Source organism: Epinephelus lanceolatus, chromosome 19, assembly GCF_041903045.1.
Source record: "Epinephelus lanceolatus isolate andai-2023 chromosome 19, ASM4190304v1, whole genome shotgun sequence".
Taxonomy (NCBI): Eukaryota; Metazoa; Chordata; class Actinopteri; order Perciformes; family Serranidae; genus Epinephelus; species Epinephelus lanceolatus.
The window spans coordinates 2,063,497-2,082,073 of record NC_135752.1 but is presented as its reverse complement, the minus strand read 5'-3'; the positions used below and the strand labels follow the sequence as shown (position 1 = coordinate 2,082,073).

General features: G+C 40.5%; 1 protein-coding gene across 2 annotated transcripts in view; it reads left to right on the top strand.

Annotated features, from left to right (window-relative positions):
* Positions 1 to 18,577, top strand: part of slc12a2 (solute carrier family 12 member 2) — a 119,478-nt gene that overhangs the window by 75,054 nt on the left and 25,847 nt on the right. For both annotated transcript variants that reach the window (XM_033646951.2, XM_033646950.2), the window contains exons 6-16: positions 1,082 to 1,192; positions 1,399 to 1,507; positions 1,629 to 1,753; positions 2,056 to 2,140; positions 2,236 to 2,396; positions 2,520 to 2,627; positions 2,790 to 2,913; positions 4,430 to 4,531; positions 8,664 to 8,819; positions 13,787 to 13,886; positions 17,628 to 17,739. In XM_033646951.2, coding sequence (XP_033502842.1) covers positions 1,082 to 1,192; positions 1,399 to 1,507; positions 1,629 to 1,753; positions 2,056 to 2,140; positions 2,236 to 2,396; positions 2,520 to 2,627; positions 2,790 to 2,913; positions 4,430 to 4,531; positions 8,664 to 8,819; positions 13,787 to 13,886; positions 17,628 to 17,739 — 1,293 coding nt within the window. The remainder of the gene's footprint in view (positions 1 to 1,081; positions 1,193 to 1,398; positions 1,508 to 1,628; positions 1,754 to 2,055; positions 2,141 to 2,235; positions 2,397 to 2,519; positions 2,628 to 2,789; positions 2,914 to 4,429; positions 4,532 to 8,663; positions 8,820 to 13,786; positions 13,887 to 17,627; positions 17,740 to 18,577) is intronic.

The following is an 18,577-nucleotide window of genomic DNA, read 5'->3' as shown; positions in this document are numbered from 1 at the left end:
CTGATACCACCTCTCCTCATTGGCAACAATTGAAAAAAGACACCAGCGCTCAGAAAGAAAATGCTATGTGGAGACAGGCCCTAAGGTGGCAGCAGCAAATAGCTGTGCAGCGGTTGCTGTGTTTAAAATGGAAACTGTGACGGTAGCGGCGATAACACTATAAAAAGTAAGCTTAAAAGAACAGTATTTTTCCTCAGGCAGATTTGTTGCTGCCATCTTAAGCCTAGTTCAGATTAGCAATGTTCTTAAACGAAACTGTTTAAGAACATTGCAGAGAAAAGTTGCAGCAGTGTGAATCTGAGCTCAGCTCAGTCCAGCTGATGTGTCACCTGCAACTCGGCTGCTCGAGTCGGCTGTTTTCAGAATGTAAAGCATATCACCTGTTTCAACAGCCAGTTGGCTTGTAGTAAAGTCTGCTGGTCAAGTCAGAATGACCACAGTGTGTTTGCTTGCTGTGGCAGGTGCTCCGTCCCTATTGAGCCCCCTGATTTTGTCCTCACGGTGTGCCAGTGTTGGACAGTGGGACGCTGCTCGCTGCTCGCTGCTCGCTGCTTGTGCCCCGCCTTTTCATCATTACTACAAATGCAACTGTAGCCAGTATCTCACTATCACTATTGTCATTAATATTTTAAGAAGCTTCAAATTATATTCAGCCAATTATATTCAGCCACAAAATAAATTAGAAATGGAAATTAGAACTGGTTGGATTTTTAGAATGTTGCAGAGCATTACATTGTAGATGCCTGTCTCAATCTTTGGACTGAACTTGGCTTTACTGTCTCATCATCAGTATTTAGTCCAACTTAATGTCATTGCTCTGTAGAGCTCTTTTCAGACAAGTATTCCTGTTTTAACCCTAAAGACCTGGGTTTAAACAGGAAAGCTTCAGCATTTTGAATTTTAATTGAAATTTCATTTGTGAGCACACCATCATTGAACTTTTGCCTAAACTATTATTTTGAGTATTTTGTAATAATAGTTAAAAGACCAGATCAAAGATCAAAGAACTCCAGTGTTTGCACTTAAGGAATTGGCAGTTTATTGTTATACTATTAAACAACTCTTATGTATTGTCTCTCAGGGTGTGGATGCCGTTATGACAGATGAAATCAATGATATACGAATCATCGGGACCATCACAGTAATCCTTCTCCTGGGCATCTCTGTGGCGGGAATGGAATGGGAGGCCAAGGTACAAACAGGGTCCATCTCTGATACACTGACAGCTAACATCAACTGCGTAGAAGCTAGACATGCTCAAGTCTAAGCCCTAATGAAAATTCCCACAGCAGATGTTAAGAAAACTCTGTCACACTCAGACACACACTATGATTGATTCATCCATAGATTTAAGAGATCCATTGTGCCTAATGAATCGCTCAATTTGCCTATCTGTAGGCCCAGATATTTTTGCTCGTGGTCCTCATCACAGCCATCATCAACTACTTCATCGGAACTTTCATTCCTGTCAAGTCGAAGGAATCTGTGGGCTTCTTTGGCTATGACGGTGAGACCACAAACTGATTTGTCAAGGGAAACTTTTGAGGCCTGTAGGCTGTTAGCTCCAGCAGTGTTGGTACTGAAGGTTTTATCAGTTGATGTTTTGGTGTTTGAAACTCTATTTCTAGGTTCAATCATGTGGGAAAACATGGGTCCTGACTTCAGAGGCGAGACGTTCTTCTCTGTCTTTGCCATCTTCTTCCCTGCAGCCACTGGTATTCTGGCCGGAGCTAATATTTCAGGAGACCTCGCTGTAAGTTACCTGTGATTATTAGCAAAACTGCCTTGGTAAAGAGATGGTACATCTCAAGGGGTTTATCTTGGTGTAACAGATTTGACTAAAGCTGTCAAACCATCATCTGTGTAGATTCTTCTGCACAGGTGAATGTGCTTTGTTGAAAATAGTGAAATAAATAAGCGTGACCAAGTGAATGAGCTGATGACCTTTAGTGTGGCAAGCAGAGGATTGATGACATCATCTAAAAGCACTTTACTGCTAAGGATTCAAAGGTTTGTGATGGAAAGATAGATTGCTTGTTATCTTGTTTGTTGCAGGACCCTCAGCTGGCCATTCCTAGAGGAACCCTGCTGGCCATTTTGATCACAGGGATAGTCTACCTAGGTGTTGCTGTCTCAACAGGTGCAGTAGTGCCCACTACATGTGATATTCTCTGTAGCTTTAAGAATCTGCAATTTCTTAAGAGGGTGTTCATGTGTTTCCTTGTTCCACACCAGGCTCCTGCATTGTGAGAGATGCCAGTGGAAATGCAAGTGACACAGTTAGTTCTCAATTCATGATGAACTGTACTGATGCTTCCTGCAAATTTGGCTATGATTTTTCTTCGTGTAAGAGTGAAAAAGGCGGATGCCGCTATGGACTCCGGAAGGACTTCCAGGTATGAAGCAGCTCTTGCAGAAGATGAGGTCTGAAGTATATCAGGAGACTGACGTTAAAATGACGGGGTTGGTTGATGGGTGGAAAAGTCAGTGTTTTCATCTGCATTTAATGTTTGGTTCAGGTGATGAGCGTGGTTTCTGGTTTTGGGCCCATCATCACTGCTGGAATCTTCTCTGCCACTCTGTCCTCAGCTCTTGCCTCTTTAGTCAGTGCACCCAAAGTTTTTCAGGTAAGAACTGACCTATACTGCATCAAGGTATCTAACAAATTGCACTAATAACAAGTGAGCTTTGCCCATTTAATTAGAGATTTGGATTGTAATCAATGTTGTAGTTTTAGATTATGAACAACTAAAAGTCTGAAGTTGGCGTTATGTTTTCTGATTCTACAGGCTTTATGTAAGGACAACATCTACCCAGGCTTGGGCATGTTCGCTAAAGGCTACGGCAAGAACAACGAGCCCCTCCGAGGCTACATCCTCACCTTTGGTATTGCTCTGGCTTTCATCCTTATCGGTACGGATGTGCACACTACTCATCTGTACTCTGACATTTAACCATTGTTATTGAATGACACCACAATAAGCACTACTTAAACACCACTGAAAAACTAGAGGCTGCAAAATTTACTGAAAAAATATGAAAAAAGCAGTAACACTCTAATGTCAGTCATTTCCAAGAAGTTTCCTGGAAAGAACAATGTAATTTGGTATTAATTATTGAGAAAATAAAGACAGTGTTGAGTTGATGCATTTACAAATAATGTAAAATTTTTTGAGTTCCCAATAATGACATTAGTATTTTCTTTGGTTTCAATGGAGAAATTATTTCAGAACAATTGTTTTTAGCCTATAATTTATACCAAAAGACAGTTTGCATGCCTCCACGCTGGTGATAGCAGTGGCTGGAGGCATCATGTTTTTGGGTTGTACGTCTATACGTCCATCCTGTCCTTGTGAACGCAATATGTCAAGAATGCCTTGAGGGAATTTCTTTAAATTTGGCACAAAGGTTAACTTGAATTCAGTGATGGACTGATTAGACTTTAATGGTCAAGGGTCAAAGGTTAAGGTCGCCATGACCTTGCATCCATCTCATTCTTGTGAACGCAATATCTCAAGAATAGCTTGAGGGAATTTCTTCAAATTTGGCACAAATGTCCACTTGGGCTCAACGATGCACTGATTAGATTTTGGTGGTAATAGGTCAAAGTCTGTGTGAACGCATCAGTCTTATTCTTGTGAACATGATATCTCAACAATATCTTGAGGATTTTCTTCAAATTTGGCACAAACATTCACTTGGACTCCATGATAAACTGATTAGATTTTGGTGGTCAAAGTTCAAGGTCAATGTGACCTTGCATCTGGTGAACACCTTAAGAGAGTTTCTTTAAATTTGACATGTGGTCAAAGGTCAAGGTCAGTATGACAGCAGAAAATATATTTTTGGCCATAACTTAAAAATGAATATGCTAATTATGACAAAACGTCACACAAATGTCTAATAGGATCAAATAAGAAGTGATGACATTTTTTATCCATTTTATATCCAATGTCAACTTCACTGTGACATCATAATGTTGATTACACTTTTCTGGCCATTTATCAACATCATATCTCAGGAGCACATGGGGAAATATTTGTTTGGGTACTGAACTACTGACACTTATCTTGAAACTGTGCTGATTGTATAGCTCTTCTGTGCTGCTGGGGGGGAAATGGGTGCACAGACATGAATGTAAACTGTAAGAGAAACTTGGGCTAGTGAAAAGGTCTGTGTACCAGAATTATAAAGAGTGAATATCTTCACCAAATTTGATGCCAATGTTTTGGATTTTTGCACTGGACCAAAGTGTTGGATGGTGTAAGGAATGCACTGGCTGGCTAGTTACACTGAGTTCTTGATGCCAGCGTTGAGTCAAATTAGAGGCATTTTTTGTTGCTGTTCCTTAAAGGACTAGAGGTCATGAAGTTTGAGTTTTGGCCCTTTCTGAGTTGAGTGATTTCTTTCTGGTGTTTTCCTCTTGCAGCTGAGTTGAACGTCATTGCCCCCATCATCTCCAACTTTTTCTTGGCATCCTATGCCTTGATCAACTTTTCTGTATTCCATGCTTCACTGGCAAACTCACCAGGTAAGATCAAAAAAGAAGTAAAATGTGCTAATCCAGAAATGAAAGCTGCAGAAGAACTCATCGTAAGAGACAAGTCTTGTCTGATTGTAGAAACGAGCGGCTTATCAGCTGTGATGGCAGAGTCACCAGTCATATGGTACTTAACAATGATGGTGATGGGAAATGAGGGGTTTTCAAGGGATTACCCTGATGCACTCTACAGTTCAGGGCATGTTTAGCTGCTCTAAGAGCTTAGAAATAATATTTTACAGCTCATGAGGCTAGTCCTATCCTAGAATGGCCATTGTGAAGCTAGCAGAAAATCTGAGTTAGAATTACTGTGTATTTTCAAAGTGTTTTGCAGAAGCAGTCAGATGATCATTTACATGACTTGCCATTTTTTCAGTAGGATAATTGATCAACATGGCTGTTAATGTGCCAGTGTAAGCTAAGTGACAAATTTTCAACTGTTGTGCCATTGGCCAGTTGTTGAATGATCTATAAAAATGACTACAAAAGTGCACACAGTAGAGTGCAGATTTCCTGCTAATAGGCACTGTATGTGAAATGCAGATATAATATGATTTTTTTTTTAGATGAATGTATTTTTAATAACCAAAACAATCACAATTGTTTGATCTATGTTGTTACTGACATATTTGGCCTGAATATTTGAAATGGTTTCAATGCTCATTTTCATTTTCAGTTTACTCAGTCAGCCTCTAAGTCAGCTTCTAACCAAGAAAAGGAAAGAAAATTCGTTGTCGCCGTTGTCGTCGTCAATGTCATATTTTAGTTTTGTTCTATTTATGTTTTATGAAAATTTGAATGGTATTTTATTATATTTTATTTTATTTAACCTTAATTTAGCCAGAAAAACCTCTTTAGATCAAAAACCTCTTTTTCCTTTTTCCTGAGTGTCCTGACCAAGACAGGCAGCAAGAGAAGTTACAGACAGACAACAGAAATACAAATTAATAAATGTATAGCTCTAAAACAAGCAATATAAAACACAAAAAGTGATTACGTCAAAGAAAAGCCAAAAAGTATTTTAATATATGCTATAAGTAAGCCTCAATCTTCCCCACGGTATCGAAAATGGAATCGACTGTGGACTGGTATAGACTATCAATATTTTTCAAGGTATTGTATTGAAGTTAGAAAATCCAATGACAATAAGAGTCCCTATTTCATTATTACTACTATTATTATTATTATCACTAATCAGGGTCCAAAATTAACTCCCACCAAGTGCCAAATTCAGCAGGATTTTCCATTTGGTGGGTAAATCTCTGAAGGCTGCCTGCCACACTGATGGGTAAATATTTGTATCAAAATAGTCATAATGTAATAAAAAAACTATGCTGAGAGTTTTTTTTCAGTAAAAAATGTGCTTTGCTTTGGCCAGTGAGTCAAAAGGCTAATTTCAGACACTAAATGTTATATTATCATAAAATGATAAGAAATCTCACCCAGCCTCCCTCCAACCCAGCCCCTCTTCTTCAATCACTCAGTCACTATATTGTTGCTTTGAAATATTTTTCTACGTAAGTGTGTGGGTCACTGTTACTGCCACACTGCTGCATCAGATGAGTCATTTGATATGATTGGTTTGGTCATGATTAGATGTAGCAGTGGTGTTAAATTGTTATAGAGTGTATCTTTCAGTTTTGTTTTGTTGGCTATTCAATGATGAATGCATCACAGCAGTTTACCATGACGATAGAGTAGCATGAATTATCTGTGGATTTACACTGAGGAGAGGGACTGATTTCTGCTCACAAACAACTACACAGAAATATCAGAATGTATCAGAATCTTTTTTCAGAGCTGATGTTGTACAGCGTACCCTTTATATTTGCTATTATTTGCCGCTTTTTCCACAAACATTACTCTGTCTTTTTAGTAGCGAAAAAAATAATGTACAAAGTTTTGAGGTAATGTTAGCAGGCTTCTCATTTTTAGCCAGTGCTGACTGTCACTCCAGCAATTGAAAGGTTCAGCTTTGTTTCCATCAGTCATATAATGAATGACTATTGGGTTAATGTGCTCACTGCAAGCCAGTATCACCAAGGATCATTGGTAAGTAATAAATAGCATGAGACTGTAATAGCACTCTGCGATCATTAATGGACTGTGTGTTTTTGACCAGCAAGTGATGAATCGCCTCAATTGCAATAGTCTAGCTGGTTGCATTACATCTACTTCAGGAGTCAGCATCTCCCAGCTCAACTTCTTTAAGACTATCACCATCATGAATCAGGGCCTGCAGTATTTGGTTTAAGTAGCTGCTGAAAGGAAAGTTGTAAAAGTTAGCAGGCCAAAGCTAAGCTTCATTTTCTGAATTTGCATCAGGCGGAATATAAATAGCAATAGCAAGAACACTGGTGAATTCTTTGGGCAGATAATTTGGCCGGGATCTTAAGACTAAAATTTCAACATAAGGGAAAAAATGTCCATCAACTTTTTCTAGTACCAAGCATCATTGATGTAAACAGAGTTCACCTCCCCTCATCCCGTGGAAAGTCCTTCACTCAGTTGGCACCCAAAACCAGGATGCCATGATGGTCAGGTCTCTGCCAAGATGTGGGCACAGCAGTCTCTGGTCTCCCAAATCCTATTTCATGGGTAGTGGAACAGCCCTAGGTCAAACTGGGCCAGTCAAGCTTTTATCCCAGCTCTTGTCCGTCTCTTCCTGGGATGGTTACTAGATGGTGTTATGTCTGGCTGGTCTGACTGAGTGGTTGGAAGATGTGGGTGGTGACCATCTAAAGACCCTGCCACCAAGCCAACAGTTGGCCATCGGTCAGTGATGGGTCATTGGTCATTGGTAAGCGCCTGTCGTCGTGGTCGGTATGATGTGTCCTACACCGTCATCCCTTGTTGGAACCTGTCGGCCCCGACACCAGAGCCAGTGCTGGTTGGCCATCAGCTGTAGTATTTGTGGTGTGTTCATGTGCAACATTTGCCCACGACACAGACGTCATGAGGCGACACAACAGTTGGATTTTGTTGCCGCTAGTTCTCTCAAGTTTGTCTGGGCCTTAACGGTCCACCACAACTAATCCAATCCCTGCACCTGCTACTCTAATGTCAGTGAGTGCATCTTTGTCATAGGCCATCTGTGCTCCAGAAACAAATGTGAAAAGAAAACGACAAAAAATAAAATGTGGTGAAGTCATGGGAGGTACTGGCTACCCAATCTGCATGTGCCTAGATTTAGATGAGGTATTATAAATATTGACATATTTTGTAATTTGGGTGAACTTGCCTTTAGACAGTAAACAATAGCTGAATGAAATGCATATCTAGTAGTCGAACTTTTTTGTATTGAGTTCTTTGCTTTTTTCCCCCACAATACCATAGCTCTTGCCGAACTCCAGGTACAGATTCTTTATGTGCTTCTAATTCCTCCAAGCAGGTCATATGATTACAAGGACTTAAATGGTACATGACTAAATTAAAGAGAAGCAATAAAACAGGCATTGATTTTACTGTCTCTGCAACCATAAACTGTTCCTGCTTCATTCGGTGTCCTGGCCTGGGACACATAAATGCCCTGCATGGGGCTGTGAGGAACAGCACCATCAATGTACCCTTTATGTCCTATGGTTTGTTTTAGACTCTGTCATCGTGTAACCACACACAGTCTGAATGTTTCCCATCACTAAAATCCTACTAGTCTAGTTTCTGTGATACCCAGTCAACAAATCTGGTCTTTAATAGCTGGTACGTAACCTTCTGATCTCCAGTCTAACAGGCTGCTAACTCCCATTCTTTAACCCAAGCACATGTCCAGCTTCCACTGTAACTTTATTCACATTCTTTATTGGCAACATTTCCTAGTTGAAGACCATGTTGATAATGAAAATGTTTCTGTTCATGGAGGATGACCACTGTGTCTCCTTCTTTTTAGTCTTTTGAATTGCAGGTCCAACTTAATTTGGTCCTATTTAAGGAGTCTGACAAATCTGACTTCTACTCAACCTTAAACATGAAGTGCATTTCCTCAGTTTACCATAATTAAACATTTTGCAAACAATATGATAAAGATAAAGTATGTGACAGGCACTGTGAGTTAGTTTGATGATTTTAAATATCATCAGCCTTTCACTGCAATGTCTTGACTTGTTTTCACTCGTTGGTGGTGTAGGATGGCGCCCCAGCTTCAAATACTACAACATGTGGGTTTCTCTTGCTGGAGCTGTGCTGTGCTGTGTGGTGATGTTCGTCATCAACTGGTGGGCTGCTCTCCTTACCAACGTCATTGTTCTGGGTCTTTTTATCTATGTCAGCTACAAGAAGCCAGGTGAGTTACTGAGAATCATTTCTTGTTTCTAGCCACTGTTAACACCATTAACAGATTTCAGACATTAGTGCACCTCAGAATAATTTTAAAATGGTCTAATTACGAAAACATGATACAATAATGGTTTTAATATGACAACATATGATTATAAAAAAAATGATCAAATTAATTATTTCCCAAATTAAAATCCTAATTCAGTTATTTTGCTTCAGTAACCTGTAGGAATGGGAATCCCCAGACGAGCCACGATACAATATTAACACAGTACTTAAGTAAGATACAGTGTTATTGCAATTTTAAATATTTTGCGATATGCTGACTATTTCACTGAAATATATTGCAATTTATTACCCTTTTTTCAACTGTAAATTATGTCCCCAAAGGAAAGCTTTTATCTAATAAGTTTTCAGTCACTTCATCTCGTTTTCATCTCACTCCACCCATTTTTTGAAAGCAGCAAAATGTATGTAGTGGACTGAAAAAGCAATTGATTATATTATTCTATTAGACTACCTAAAGTTTAATTTGTATTTGTCTTATTAATAATTTATGTAATAAAGATTCAATACTTGGCACTGCGTGAGGATATGATATTGCCACACAAAAGTATTGCAATACTTTGATGTACTGATTTTTTTCCCCCTGCCCCTAGTAATCTGTGATTACTTTTAGAAAAAACAAACATTAGATTCTTTCTGTATGGAATAAAATGAATTCCAAAAAAAATATTGCAAAAGTTAGCTACTGCAGGTAAATCAAAATATTAGAACTAATAAGTTGAAGATGTGCTATGAAAATTTTGATAATGAGCGTAATGTCCAACAAATCCGTATGCCATTTTATACACACAATACTCCGTCTGAGTAAGCTAGGTTTAGTAAATCTATTATCCTATCTTTGTACAAAACTATGCTAAATCTAAAAGGTATTGGAAAAGTTAAATGCTGTGGCTCATTGCTTTCACTTATTTAAGTTCAGTTTCCCAATTTGATCTCAAATGGGCCGGACCAGTAAAATTATTGCATAATAACCCATAAATAATCACACTCCAAATTTTACCCTTTCTTTCAAGTACATTTCGAAGCCATTCATTTACAAAACAGACCAACAGCCTTAGATGTCTCAAGAAAAATAGTACAATTTCAACAATATGTCTCAGTTTTTCCACATTTCATCAGTCTACTGCTCACTGTCATTACACTTGCATTAGAGTTGCAATAGTATGAGGTTTTGGTTGAACAAATGTTTTATTACCATAATTGAAACTATTTTGTAACGAAAATATGTGTAAAAAAGTTTCCCCTTTGAAAATAGATAAAATAAATACTGACATACAAACTAGTACTCGAATACTGGCCCTTGGGCGGGATGTTTGACACCCCTTTTTAGGGCTGGACGATATGGCCTAAAAAAAAATCCGACTCACGATTTAAATCGATTTTTTTTCCCCCTCCTAGTTAAAAAAAAATATTTGCGGCCTGTAGCACATACCTGGGGTCCAAAACTTTCAGCATGTGAATAAACCCTGGCTTTTCCACAGTAGCCTATATATGGGCACCATATTTCTTGCAATATACATTGCGACTGCATCTGTGATTGCTTTCCACTGGACCCCTTTCTTATCATACGGCAGTAGGGCTGTCAAAATTGCTCAAAAATGACGTTCGAATATTCCTTCTAAAAATAAGTCATAGGTTCGAACTAGGGCTGGGCGGTATGCCCTAAAATTCATATCACGGTATAAATCGAATCCCTTCACGGTAACGGTATATATCGTGGTATAAATTTAAGTGTAAAAGTTATAATAGAAGTGTTTCTGAATGGGTTTTGTAGTCCCTTAGCAAAGCTAAATTGATAAAAAAAAAACAACAACAACAAAAGCAAAGATATAATGTATTTTTTAGAGCATTTATTGTGCAGAATGCAGATCTCAAAACTCAAAATTAAAACCCAGTACTCTATGGTGCAAAATGTCCCCTGGGGGGACTCGCTAAAAGAGTCTGAGAAGTCCGGGGCTGTTCATAAGACATTAACTCACTCACTCACAAGTTCTCCAGCAACACATGTTGCACGTGCTACGCTAAATCACGGACGTGAACCAGCTCCTCTTGCTCCGCTGTCTGTGCTCGCAGCCATTTTCACACTGAGGCAGGTGCGATGACGTCATCGACGATAGGACAGTAGAGTGCAAATCTCTACCGTGGGCCAAATTTATATCATTTCTACCGTCTACCGCATATACCGTGCAGCCCTAGTTCGAACCATTCGAATTTTTTTTTTTTTTCGCATTATGTCCACAAGAGGGCAAACTAATACAAGGAAACATACTTGTATATGTATTAATACAAGGAAACATAATTACTTGTAGGTATTTTTATTTCAACATAAACGTTTTTGAAAACATTTACATACCTACACATTAAAACTCATAAAACAATTATCTATAACATTACCTTAGAAACAACCGCAGACCTCTCGCTTGCCCCCCCTCTCTGACCTGTCAGGCCACACCGCTCGCAGAAGCACTGCGAAGAGCCTCGAAGCGCCTCGAAGCGAAGCCAGTTTCCTTTCGGCGCCCATGTTAACCGATTGTGTCATCCACACCGGCTGCGTGGCCGGCTCTGGTCTACTTTCTGCGCAAGCCACGAGCGAATGTGTCAAGCCAGGTGACGGAGACAACAGCTGGGAGCAGAACCGCTTGTAGACCAGTGTGGAGAAATGCGCATCTGATGTGAACGGAAGTGCTCGGGCTCGTGCGAGAATTTAGGTGCGCTGCGCTTCGCAGCACCTCATGCAGTGCGTTCAGTGCAGCGGCCCAGGCCAACGCCCACTCGCAAAGAGGACAGCTGCAGTGGTGCTTTTTTTTTCTCCACAATCAAATATCAACTTTCACATGCGGAGGTCCTTTTTTTTCAAATTCTAATTTTAATTCGAATTTAGAATATTCGTTGACAGCCCTATACAGCAGTGTTTCCCCTACCATTATACTGGATCACAACAGAAGTCAATTAAGGTTACCTTTCCTATAGAACAGGTCTATACCTTGTCCTTTTATTAAACAAACTAAATAGCCTTATGTTACAGGCTGAGCCTGATGTGTGTGGCTTGTGTGTATGTGTGTGTGTGTGTGTGTGTGTGTGTGTGGAGCTGTGTATGTGTGTAGTTGATGTAGGAGGTATGAGACATTAGTGCGCCGGGTGTGGTGTGTGACGTCAGACGGATGCGCCCCAGGAAGAAAGTGAGGCATGTGCTGCTATGTTGTTTACATCGAGCAGCCACAGTGAAGAAGCCTACGCAGTTCTGCATGCTGTTTTTGAGTTATTTCCCTCTATATAAAAGTCAGACACTGATGAGAGAGGCTGTGCATCATCCCTGCAGTGCTGAAAATACAGTGCCGTTCTTTATCGCAGACAAAGTCCCGTTGTTTATGTGTTGTTGCCACAACAAGCTAACACAAGCTAAAGGAGCTAATGGTCTTCGGAGGTCCCTTTACTACGGTTCGGGGGTCTGCCAGCTTGGCGTTGGTAGCACTTATTATCTAATTTACACAATGGCATGTCATTTATGTCCCTACACGGTGCGCGTCTAAAATCCTCCTCTGCTCTCTGTGTCGCGCACAGCGGCGTTCGGCCCTGATTCGCACACACACACAGACACAGACAGGCTTGCACACAAAAGCGCTGAAGAACTCATTCCCTTTCTTGAGAACGAGTTCTTCCCCGCTCGCTGCCATGTTGTTTGTGTATTAAGCGCGCGGGGGGGAGGGGTGAGCCCACTCTGAACTATGGGAGCCCAGCGTGAAGCAGCGGTGGCGGATTTTAAATAGAAACTCGATTTTCATTAAAACAAATCGGCCTAAACTACAAATTCGAATTAATCGATAAAAACGATTTATCGCCCAGCCCTACCCCTTTTGTAGATAAACCATACTGTTATAGGCTGAAGTGGTGTTATGTAAATGATATGATAATAATCATGATCATGAGCTAAGTCTTTTCTTCATTTCAGTCCAACATTGTGTAGTGTGCAGTCACTCTTCCCAGCGCTGTTTGACTGGAGTTAGCCCTCATGCTAAATTACCATGAAATCACAATGTCTTGTATTTCTTTTATTTCTACATATCGTTAACAGACTACAAGTGACCTCTAACTATCTTTGCTCTCACATTCCCAAAAAAGTTGGAGTCTTCACTTTAAAAAAGTAAAAAATTGTAAACAAAGAAATGTTTGTGTATGAATTATGCCTCATTTCCCCTGCAAGTTGTGGCTCAACTCAATTCACTTTTGTGACCAGTACTTTTCTCTTTTTCGTTTTCCTCTGCAGATAGTTCCCCATCAGTGTAGGCAGGGTTCTTAGCTGATTGTCATAGCGATGCTGCATGAAAGTGCTATGACATCATCTTAACAACACAGCGTCCGTTGCTCTGTCCAGCTCTTGCTGAATCCTCATCAGCAACCAAACACATGAATGTCTGCACTTCCTTAACTGAGCACGGCACGTGGTTTTGTGGGCGACCATTTTTAAAAATCTGGGTTGAGGGAATTTACAAAAATGGCAGTTGCTATTGACGGTAGCTTGGCTATTTAAAAATGACAGGTTTGTGCATGATGTCTCATGTTACGCAAGTGAGAAGCCCCTCTGACCAATCAATGGTCTGCTGTGTTTTAATTCCACCTCCACAGTATAAGCAGTGGAAATGGGGCTTTAATAAATCACACTGCTACACAGTACTGACATGTCCACCCCAACACACAGCCACGCACATCTTTAAACAAAGCTGACTTGCAGCTCTGAGCGCACACCTGTATGCACACTCAGTTTGACATGCAGCTACACACACATATGAGGTCTTCCCATTGCCTTTAACACCACATGGGTCAGACGGCCTTTGGCCCAGCAGGACAACCCATAAACAAACTTCCCAACTGCACTGTGTGTTTCTGCCTGCATGCGTCCTCCCCCTCCAGATGTGAACTGGGGCTCATCGACCCAGGCTCTGACCTATCACCAGGCCCTGACCCACACTCTGCACCTCAGTGGAGTAGAGGACCACGTCAAGAACTTCAGGTACAAAACACAAAGAAGCACCCCTACATTCTTACTACACACAGCTGTAGTTACGGTCATTAAAGCTGGACCAGACAGTGTCTGATGAAAAAATCTACTAATCTTATCAGACTGTAGGAACACTGAGTTAAGGCAATGCATGCTAATATTTTAACACATATATATTACCATGCCAGTCGGATGGATCGTCTGTTATGTGCTAAAATATTAGTGAAAGAATAATGTTTGACACACGAACAAATGCTGCAGTCATCAGAGCATAGAAAAGCCTACTTACTTCATATTTGACATTAATGAACATTTATGGAAAAATGGCTAATAATGTATGTGACAGATCACAACTGCTTCCATAAAGGAATAGGGCCATGCATTATTCCCTGACTTTAGGAATGCATGATATTGGATTATTTGGCCGATAACCGATACCAATATCAACATATCCACTTTTGCCCCACCTAATTTTAGTGATCATCAGGTCTCTTCTATAGTGGAATTAACATCATATTATGCATGCACACTCTTATCTTGATGGCCTACAAGCAGATGGAGACATGAAATACAATACTTTTCAACTAAAGTGATATTCATTCATTGTGCAAAATAGAAACATGTTGGCTGATTCTGATAGCTAATTTTAAAGCCAATGTTGGCCAATAACGATGATGTGCTGATAATGTGCATCCCTTCTTGATGTTGTATGAGGCTTATTTATTGGTTATTTGGCATCAATTTTAAAGAAAGACCTTAACCTTAAAGCAACTCTTACCTTTCTTGCATTTCACACATCACTTTTGAAAAATTTGAACATCCACAACTCCCGCCTCCCTCCAAAGTCCCATCCTCCTCCTCCTGCAGCTCCACCTCCCTCCATTACGTCTTCATTATAGACGTTAGATACACGGAAGAGGAGAGCGAGTGTAATGTTACAACAAAGACAGTCAAACGCAACCCCAGAGTTTTAAAACTCAACCAGAGTCAGTGATGACTGATGAGTTTTAGAACAGGGTTACAGTGCTAACGTTAGATAGTAGCGTTAACGTTACTAGTAAGTGGAAACGCACAAGGAAGATAACATTTATGTTTCAGAGGCTACGCTACAGTAGGCTAACGTTAGCCATTAGCAACTGGATGCTGTGTTGTCATATATAACGTTATGAACTGAACTGAACCAGCACAAAAACGAAATGACATTTTGCATACCCCAAGCAAACAAAACAAAAACTCCACATCCTGAGAGCAGAACTGGGAGATCCTCTTCACATCACAGCACCATGAATTGTTTGTGTATACACCACGGAGCTTACCAGACGATGCTGCCTTCCTGTCTACTCTGTGTAGTGTTAGCCCCGTTAGCTCAACACCGGAGTCTGATATGTTACCATTCATCCATGTCTCAGTGAACACAAGGACGCAACAGTCCCTCACTCCTCAGTTAGTGGATCTCCATAGTCAGATGTAATCCATTTTCATGTCCAGTGAGCGGATATTCGCCAGAAGGACACTGGGAACAGCTGGTTTGTTGGGGTTAGCTCTTAGCCTAGCTAATCCCTCCGCGCTTCCCCCGCTCCCGCGTCCTATCACAACGCTGCCGGCGTCTCCCCGTTGGGACAGCTCCAGGCGAAACCACGGTCATCTCAGGACTAGCTCGATGTAGCAGGCCAAGCTTGCTACACATCCTGAGCTCTCTTGTTGTAGCGTTAGATCTCTGCAGCAGTTTCTAATGTCTGTTAGAAACTCGCGACTGTATTGCACTGATGAATTTACTTCTTGTTGCATCGTTTCTTTCTTTTGCCAACTGATTTCCCTGTTGGAGCGGCTGGAGGTGGAAGTGGTGGTACACATTTGTTTGCTTTTGTTAAGGAGAAAAGTTTATATCCACAAGGGTCCCTGTTACTAACCTGTTTGTTGTCTCAGACTCAGGGGTGGAGGGTGTGGGGGGTAATTACGCAAGCGGTTACGTCAGTCGGAGGCCTCCACATGGGGAAGACAGACAGGACAGGAGAAAACTCCGACCAATCATTGCATTCGGTCCGAATGCAGTGATTGGTCGGAGTTTTCTTAGAACCATATGAGAATGGTATAATTATGAGTTTTCATCTCTGGTGGAATTCACTTACATTTTAGTGTGCCGTCAGCATATTAATAGCATTTTAACCTAAACAAAGAAAAGAAAGGTAAGTGTTGCTTTAATTAAATAGTGTAAAGTTGTTAAAGCTCCTGATTTAGATCAGGAACTATCTGATCACAGGATAAGTAAACAAGCCCTAAGACAGGCATTACATGCCAACTTATTGTACTACAGACACATCTTGGTCATTACTGAAAAAAATATTTTGATACTCAGCCCTACAAATGTTTGGGGTTAGGCTTGTCAAAAGTGGTTTATTATTAGATTATAACTTGATCAGATTATCAAGTTGTGGACCTAAGGAAATTGTTATTGTTGCTGTCACATGAGACACCATGTATTGCGCATCATGGCTAAACTTCAAAAACTTATTTTGTTGGTTGAGAATCACAGCTTGGTAAGGTTTGATTCCCCTGTAAGTTGCTGGATAATGAATATTAAAGCACTCCTTTTGCGAGCCATGTATTGTATGTATTTCATGAAACAGTTGTACAGTTTTGGCATCTCACAGAAATGTGTGAAAGTGGAGACCATAGCAAGCAAAACACCCCTAAGCACGTGCTACTACGTGTGTCTCATATTTTATACTTCCGTTAGTCACTTTAGTGTAGTGCTCTATGTACACTACGTACTTCTTTCATGGTGCACTAATTTTAATGGGGCAGTGTTGTCTCAAATTGCACTCTGCCATTTTGCAATTAGGCTACTGGAAGTGATGACAACTTCATTTTTTAATCACTTTTTTTCTTGTTCTTCTTGTTCTTGTTCTTCTTCTGCTTCCTCCTTTTCTTTTTCTTCTTTTTAAATGGTGAATTGCAAGTGGATGTTGGAGCATTATTGCTAACATTTGACCGCTCTCGCCACCCAAACATAAACCAAACTTACACCAAAACATCAGTGCTCTTTAAAATGTGCCGCTGTAGCTAATTAGCAAGTTAGCTAGCTAGTGAATGCTAACATTAGCAAGCAAGCTAACGTTAGCGCTCGCATCATTGTTTACGTTACCAAATCATTACAGACCCAACAAACATGTGTAACTTAAATCTGTACAATGCGGCAGCGTTCATTGTGGCTGGCTCCCCAGCCTCTTCTGCTACATCACAAAGATGGTGTCTGTTGAGGTTGAGAAGTACATTCCACACTCAACATTTGGACCATTTTGATTGCACCAGTAGTACACTGTATTTTTTTTTTGTGAATGCACTTAGCGCACTTGTGCAGTCAAAATATTAAGTCTTCAGAAGTATTCAATTTGAGGTACACTAATTATTTCTCTATCAACCAATAGTACATGTCTTTATTTTCTGAAAGCTTGTACATGTGGTAATTTTTAGTATGTAATGGTGATAATGTTCCTTTGGACTGTTCCCATGGCAGCAAACCAAGCAGAGGATTAAAACACATCTGATGGTATCTTCAGCATGACACGTGTGTTCCTCTGAGCTCCCTTTTGTCTCGTCTCACTACTTCATTAAATCCCACGGTGCTTAACATATTTGCTTTGATGTGCGCTACTCTGCACCAGTTTGTTTTTTTGTCCTGTGTTAAGAAACTGACTGAAGGTCATAGATGCTGACGTCTTGATGTTTGCTCTTGGATGTGTCTGACTATAGACCCCAGTGTTTGGTGATGACTGGTTACCCAAACTCTCGTCCAGCTCTTCTCGACCTGGTCCACACCTTTACTAAGAACGTAGGCCTGATGATCTGTGGACATATTCGCACAGTAAGTTGATACTCTGCTCTTTTGCCTTTTGTAGTTATGAAATTATACAACACAACACAAGTGGTTTTAAATAGCTTCAGAGACCCACTATGCTCACAACACAACACAACACAAGGCTGGGCGGTATTCGCGGTGACGGTAACATACTGTAGTAAACATGAGCCGTGGTACTGCTTTTTTGGTTACCGTCATACAGCAGTACTCCGGCTACCTTCACCCGTCTTAAACACTGAAAATAAAACAAGAATAAATAAAACAAAAGAGGGAGACATTTTATCACAGAGTTGCGGGCTTTAAACCCCCCCTCAGGCCCACCTTCCTTCCCTCTTCCCTCTTCCCTCCAACGTTTATACATACCGTATATATAATGCAGGTACTGTCATTACCTGCATCTCTCTCTCTCTCTCTCTGTCTCTCCCTCTCTCTCTCTCTCTCTCTCTCTCTCTCTCTCTGTGTGTCTCATTGTGTCATATGGATTACTGTTAATTTATTATGCTGATCTGTTCTGTACGACATCTATTACACATCTGTCCGTCCTGGAAGAGGGATCCCTCCTCAGTTGCTCTTCCTGAGGTTTCTACCGTTTTTTTTTCCCCGTTAAAGGGTTTTTTTTTGGGGAGTTTTTCCTGATCAGCTGTGAGGGTCCTAAGGACAGAGGGATGTTGTATGCTGTAAAGCCCTGTGAGGCAAATTGTGATTTGTGATATTGGGCTTTATAAATAAAATTGATTGATATATATATAACGTTTTATACACAATAATAGACGACTCGACTCGACTCGACCCGACCCGACCCAACCCTACTCCTACTCCTACTCCTACTCCTACTCTACCCTCA